The 7,555-nt window shown below is 39.5% G+C and overlaps 1 protein-coding gene across 3 annotated transcripts in view; it reads left to right on the forward strand.

Annotated features, from left to right (window-relative positions):
* Window positions 1–7,308, forward strand: part of zfhx3b (zinc finger homeobox 3b) — a 191,193-nt gene extending 183,885 nt beyond the window's left edge. For all 3 annotated transcript variants that reach the window (XM_006780120.2, XM_006780121.3, XM_087838966.1), the window contains one exon: window positions 163–7,308. In XM_006780120.2, the coding sequence (XP_006780183.2) occupies window positions 163–1,907 (1,745 nt within the window). In that variant the 3' untranslated portion in view covers window positions 1,908–7,308. The remainder of the gene's footprint in view (window positions 1–162) is intronic.
* The last annotated feature ends 247 nt before the right edge of the window (window positions 7,309–7,555 follow it).

A 7,555-nucleotide genomic window follows, 5' to 3' on the forward strand; every position in this document is an offset into this window, starting at 1 on the left:
TTCACATAAAAATAATAATTTGCCTCTTTTGTATCACCTTTCAGTATTGTTTAATTAATTAGTTTTGTTACAGCTGAATAATCTTTTAAAAAGGCACTGCACTACCATGAAATAAAAACCTATTAAGTCTTATTTTCTTGTCTGTATTTGACAAATTTGCAGCTTTAACTCCTCCAAAACCTTCAAACCTCCTGAACATGCCTGGTGCCAGTGTTCCCTCACCTAGCCTCCCCACGTCTGGATTGCCCAACAAGCCTCCCTCCTCATCGTCTCTCACTGCATCCAGCCCAGCCCAGACCAACACGTCTACTTCCCACTCAAACCCCACCTCCAATTCCACGTCCTCAACCAGTCAGTCGCGACCTGAACCCCCCAAAGAACGAGATGCTGAGAGAGTAAAAGAGAAGGAGAAGGCCAAGGAAAAGACAGAGAAGCCCTCAACTCCATCATCAACTGGAAGCACCCCCGCCCCTTCCACTTCTGCTGCCAGCGCCAAAAAGGAGAAACCTGAAACAGCTGTTCCTGCCACTTCTATGCCCACACCTGGAATGGAGTATGTGGTAGATCCTGCCCAGCTTCAGGCCCTCCAGGCTGCTTTGGCATCAGATCCCACAGCTCTCCTCACAAACCAGTTTCTACCCTACTTCATGCCTGGATTTTCCCCATATTATACCCCTCAGATTCCTGGGGCTCTACAAGGGGGCTACCTGCAACCAATGTATGGTATGGAAAGTCTCTTCCCTTACAACCCAGCATTGTCACAAGCACTGATGGGCCTGTCTCCAGGGTCCCTACTGCAGCATTACCAGCAATATCAGCAGAGCTTGCAGGAGGCACTACAGCAGCAGCAGCGGCAGCTTCAGCAGATCCAGCAACCCAAGGCGAGCCAAACTTCAGTTCCCCCTCAAACCTTGGGGGATCGCAAAGATTCTGCCAAAGATCCAGCGAAATCAGAGGAGCAAAAGGGCAATCCACAAAGTGAACCTCCCACTTCCTCCTCGTCCTCTTCCTCCTCGTCCTCCTCCTCCTCTTCTCATACTACAGTACCCTCCGAGCAGAATGAGATGGATGGCAAACCTGTGGACACCCATCTAGACCAGTATATCGTCCCCAAGGTGCAGTATAAACTGGCATGCCGCAAGTGTCAAGCTGTTTTCACCAAGGAAGAAGCGGCTATTACCCACCTTAAATCGAACTGCTTTTTCGGTCAGTCTGTGGCAAACCTGCAAGAGATGTTGCTGCGTGTCCCCGGTGGCGTAGGTGTAGGGGCTGGAAGTCTCTATGACTGCCTGGCTTGTGACACTACGTTGGATGGGGAGAAAGCACTCAGTCAACACCTGGAATCGGCATTGCACAAACACAGAACAATCAAGAGATCGGTCAGAAATGCCAAAGAGCACGCTACTAGTTTATTACCTCACTCTTCAGCCTGCTTCCCCAATCCTAACACCGCATCTACCTCGCAGTCTGCCACTCATCCCATCAGCAGCCCTCCTCCCCCGCCAACAACATCAGCCACCATGCCATCTTCTGCTGTCTCCTCATCTTTGTGCTCCTCCTCTACTACCCAACTCAACACCACAGCTGCCGGAAAACCCTGGCCCCAGGCCCCTTTCCCCAGAGCTTTAGCTGGGAAGCCCAATGCTAGTCCCTCCTCTTCTTCCTCCTCTTTTCCTCCAGTGTCCTCACCTTCAACGGTTACCTCAAGTTCATTGAGCACCTCAGGAGTTCAGACCTCGATACCAACAGACGTCTTTACCGACGAGTCTGACTCTGACAGCAGTCAGAAGTCAGCAAACAGGCTGGGCAGGACGGCAGAGGAGCCGCAGCAGCCTGGCTTTGTCAAAGACAGTAATAGTTGTAGTAGTAATCTTGCTAGTGTAGGAACAGACTCCATCAGATTGTAAAAGAGCTTTCAGTGATGGACAATATTTAAAAAAAACTCCCTAAAAGACAAAAAAAAAAAATCCAAAAATTAAAAAAACCCATAAAAAGCAGCAATGTTAAAAATACATTAAAAGTATACAAACCAATTTCAGAAAAAGATGTGTAAAGACTAACTGCAATTCCAAAGCTTGTAACCAAAAATTTAAATGTTAGTGGATTGTTTTCCCATATCAACATGCTGGTTTTCATTTTTGTATTTCTTTGTTTTTCTTTTGTTTTTGTTTAAACTCAACCGAAACGCACCGATCAGCCACAACATTAAAACCACCTGCATTAAATTGTGTATGCCCCATTGTGCCAGCAAAATAGTTTATGACCCATCAGGGCACGGACACTTGACCCTTAGCTGTGTCCCGTGGTTTCTGGTACTGGGATGTCGGCTGCAGACTGGGATTGTGTTGAGGTCCAGGGAGGTTGAAGGCCAGGTTAACGCCTTAGGTTCTTTGTCGTGTTCCTTAATCCTGCTGTGCGGTTGGTCAAAATACCATCTGCATGAATGCCAAGGTTTCCCAGCATCACACTGTAACGAGGTGAACAATTTCTTTTTTTTTAATCAGCTGTCAGTGTTTTTAATGTCGTGGCTAATCTGTGTACAGGCATACTAATATGTGAGAACAGAAAAAGATCGCTGCAGTTACGTTTTGGGTAATGGTGGAGGAATGCTGTACTGTATGGCAATGGACTGCCTCAAAGTTGACAGATGGCCCAAGAACCCTTTTGAAGAAATGCAAGTCAACGAGCTGTCCCTTTGTTTTGTAATAATTTCTACTTAATAGCACAGCCACAAAAAGCCAGTATGTACTGTATGGGAGAATAGTCTATCAGTTTTCTTGCTATTTAAGCATTCAGATACCAATGGCTTGCAAAAGTGAAAGAATAATGTAATGTCTATTTTATTCTCAGGTCAACAGCTCACAGATGTTTTTCTGTTACAGAAATTCATGTTTTCACCTTGTGTTTCCAACAGGAGATGAGCATTATTATTGTTTTCTTTCTGAACTTGATTTACTAATAGAAAGTTTAAGTTGAATTAAATTTTGATAAGGCATTGTTTCTGGGCATTCAAATAGGGTCAAACAATTTGCTGATTTCAATATCAGAAATCCTTTCAAAGTGGGGAAGTTACAGTCCCGATTATCCCATACAAGGAAAGCATTGCAGACGTGATAACGGGCGATGAATAGTTTTAATTAAAAAAGAAAAAAGAAAAAAAAGAATCAGCCTTCTGTATTTATGATAGATACAAGCATTTTTGGTGTTAAGTAGAATGTTGCATTGGAAACGAATTTAAACAGTATGGTAGGTTGGAGGAAAAAAAAAACCTTTATGTACATTTAGCTTTTGTATTGTCCAATTTTATGACACTTCATTTGATGTTGTCTTGGTCATTCCGATAGTCTAGATTATGGACAGGTAATTTATCGAAACTTTATTTCTGTCTTATTCTTAACTTCTTGGGAAACATGAACCCAAATGCCCCTCCTGACAAGGCAGGATCCTCTTTTAGCATTATTTAAATTTTATGATTTGGTTGGTATTGCTCTAACCAAAATGAAAAAGATAATGGGTGAAATATTGAAAGTTTTATTTAATTTAATTTTTGTGTTACCTTTGTGCACTTATCACTGTCTGACTCCTATTTTTCACTCTTCGTTTTCCTCTCTCGGCACTTATTTTTCTCTCTCGCTCTCCTGTGTTTGTAGATATGTATACAAAGCAGGTCTTTTGTTCTTCATGTAGTGTGGCTACGGTCTTCTTTTTTTTTTTCCTTTTTTTTTTGTCATAAGTGAAAATGAAAAAAGAATACTAATAATAATTCTCACGCTTTAAGACAAAAAGAAAATCCAAAGACTAAACACTTTCACCATTGGTGCATAAAGATGAGAAAAGAGGGTTCTTTATACTTGAGAATTTGTTGCTGTTTTTAGAGGAAAGAAACAAAGTTTTAAAAGATAAAGGAGTACGCATCAGAGTTGCCGATTTTGCTTCTTTGCAAGCAAACAGGTGGCTTTTTTACGTAAATACCAAAAACCAAAAAGGGCCCTTGTCCTTGCATTGTGGAGTAGCACCGTTACAGAGCCATTGCAGTTTGTAAGATAGAGGTTATTAATCTTTGTTTGACTTTTGTCACATTCAAATGTCAATTTTTTTAAGAAAATGTATAAGGTCTGGTCTTCAAGGACATACGTTTTGCTGCTAATGTAGAATTTTGAGGGGAAAAAAAAGAGTACCTAGATGCATGCTCATTTTGCTTTTGGCTAAGCTTTAAAACAAACAATAAACCAATTTCTTGCCTCTGCAACACCTTTTTTTTTTTTTTTCTTGTTGCAAAAACGGAACTTTGAAGACTGTGAATATATGTTCCAAAGGACATTTTGCCGATTTTCTTTTTTTTGAATAGACCAATGTTTAAAGCCAATGATCTATAACGTTTGTAAAGAACAGTGCATTCCAAATATCACAATGGATTTTTCTTAAGCAAGGACTGATCCTGTTTCATTTGATTGCTTTTAATTGTCACAATCTATTTTTTCCTCATTTTTGAAGTGACTGTAAACTGTTGTGTACATTTTTTGCATCATTGGTTGCTGAAGAAAGCGACCCCCATATGTCATTTTGTGCTGGCATGGAACGTTGCTGAAAATCCCTCCATCCAGTCAAGGTTGTTGCTCACTTGTTAAGCAAGTAATAGTGGTTACCAAAAAATGTATATAATACATCTGGTACTGATGCGTCTCATAGGTTTAGTAACATTTATACCAGTCGACCTACAACTAGTCTCAGAGGGGAATAACGGCCGTTTTGCTGAGGTGCTGTCGCTCAGTCACTTGTTGCATGTGTCTGCAGGGTGCCACTTCCACACATAGATTACAGGTAGAGACATCTTCATTCCAAAGCATTATGTCTGGAAAAAGTAGGAGGTTATTTTTGAAGATGTCTCTTGTTTTCAAATTGTTAGGATGCTTTCATGTCCAAAGAAGTCACTTACTTCGTTTTGTTGCAATGGAAATGGATGTGCGTAGGTACCACGCCCTTCTCCCTTATGATATCATCATTTTAATTTTTCTTTTCTTTTTTTTAAACCAAAACCAAGACATATTTAAATTTGTGGAGAACTACTTTTTTGGCCACTATTGTATAGTCAATATATTTTGCCCTAATGACTAAAAAGGCACAATCTCAAAGGTGTTTAAAAATGCTACATCTTGTAGAGAAATGGTATTTGGTGTTAATACTACAGCATGCTGTTGAAAGTCAGTAGATCTGGTCTGCAAGCTTGCTACGTCTCAAGTCCAGTTCCCTGAAATACTGTTCACATGTGCTTTCTTGTGTTGGAAAAAAACCCCAATCCTTAAGTTGTACAGTTTTTCCTCAAAATATGTTTGCTTTATTTTATTTTTCAGATAATGTCAGACATGTATTATTTTCTTAGAAGTATTTTATTTTATTTTCCGTGTATTACTTTTTATCATAAATTAACACTAGCTTTAAATTGAATTGCTGAAATTGAGAGACAAAAACGAAAATTATGACCTGGCCACTTTATATTCATTGTCTCGATGATACTTTTTGCTCTTTTTTTTCCAAAGAGTAATCTTTTGGGCTCTTTTGTGGAAGACACAGTTGAGGTCTTCACATTAGATTCAGCCAGCATGTACTCTGTATGGGTTTGTGTGTTTGTGTAAGTGTGCGTTGTACGTCTGTGCGCGTGTATGTGCGTGCGTGTCATAAGAGCCAGCATCAATTCAATTTTTTTTTCTTCTTCTTTGCCTTTAATTATTATTATTTTTTTGGTTATATGTTACTCACCAAAACAAGCTGAACCACGAAGCTGGATTGTGAATAACTGAAATTCAGAAAATCAAATTTAAAAGATAACGATTGGAAATGAGAACGATGACAACGAAGCACTGAGCAGTTTTTACTTTGATTGAATATATGAATGTGGCCAAAGCTTTATGCAGTTGAAACACAAAGGAAAAAAAAACGTGCCCCGGATAAGTGTATATTTTATTGCGGCACACAATGCTATTGTGGATACAGGGATCCACCTCCTTACATTTGGGATACTTGATTTTAATGGACAATTACAAGAGAGGGATAAAGACAAGGTCTTGCTGTAGAGGTCATCTTTTGCCCACTGTGAAAACGAAAGTGTACCTGTATACAGATATAGATATATTTAAAACCAAGACATCAACTGTTTGTTTTCTTTTATTTGTTTGTTTGTTTTTTGAGATGAAGAAGGAATAAAAAGAAATGATAAAGGACTCTGGGAAGCTTTGGAGATCTTGTTAGGAGGACAAGAGAGGCTCTGGGCACACAAAACTGGGCATGGGAGCCAAAGCCAGGCTCAAAACAGCTTTAAAAACCACCTCCTTATTTGATTACTGACAACTCTGTAATGCGAATGGACTCTGGAACCAATGGACGTGTGTCATACACAGAGGAAAGTCTTTAGAGGAAACTGAACTTAAGTGGCTCCAGCTGCCTCTTTCTCCTTTCTGTCTGTCCTTTATTTCTCCAGCTCTGCCTCCGCTTCTGCTCTTTGATGGACATTTTCCAAATTTCAGGACAGGATGGACAGAGATGCTTGCTTCATATCTTCCAGTTCATGTTGCTACCCGTTTCATTTCCTCGTGCTTGTCTCCGGTTGACAAGTAAAGCTCTCCAGTCAAATGGCGGCTCACCCCTCTCTCTGTTGGTTACATTATCTAAACAGAGAAATTAACAACACAGAGAGGGGATGGGTTCTCAAAGCTGTCATTCTTAAAGAGGCAGTTACACTAAGAAAAAGAAAAAAAAAAAAGCATATTAACCAAAATTAACAACCAAACTAACAACCAAACAACCATTTGCTCCAACTTCAAAGATGAACTGTTACTTGGAGCTCTCTGTTCCTTTTGTGACTTCTGGTGCCACAATGTTTTTTTATCCTTTTACTTTTTTTTTCTTTTTTTTTCTTTTTTTTTTGTTTGTTTCCTTGAATTACTCCTCCTTCGAGCCTCATAAGCATGGCTCTGTGGCTCCAGGCAGCCCATCTGAGGGTAGAAAAAAACAGCCTTGCAATGTACAAAAAAGAGCAAGTTAAACCAAAAATGTTGTTCTTGATGTCTTTTCTATACTGTAGTCTTGTTAGCTTTTTTGTTACTGTAATTATATGAAGATTTCCAAACTGTACCAAATTACATGGAAACTAACATACATACAACCACATGGAACTTCAGACTTTTAAAGAAACTTTTGTCACAAAAACTTGTTGTCCTAGTTAAGTTGATTGTAGATGGTAATTGAATATACTCCTTTGAAAATATTTCATCAAGTATGTTTCTTGCTCATTGTGATACATTAAAAAAGTATGAGCATAAAAACGCACTCGTTTGGTCTCCTTTCTGATTGTTGTGGGATTTGATTGCTTTGCTTTCAGCGGACTGCTGTTCGGCAGACCTCGGCACAAGATTGCAAACAATTTTCATTTTCTCTTGTGTACTGAAAAGATTTATGCATCCCTTAAAATACAGATTTTTTGTTGTTTAAGAGACCATATGGATTAGATATTTGCATGAATTTCATTAAAACATAATCATCTCCTTTTGATCCCTTTTAC

This window comes from Neolamprologus brichardi, chromosome 1, assembly GCF_056152115.1.
Source record: "Neolamprologus brichardi isolate AB-2024 chromosome 1, ASM5615211v1, whole genome shotgun sequence".
In the NCBI taxonomy this organism is placed as follows: Eukaryota; Metazoa; Chordata; class Actinopteri; order Cichliformes; family Cichlidae; genus Neolamprologus; species Neolamprologus brichardi.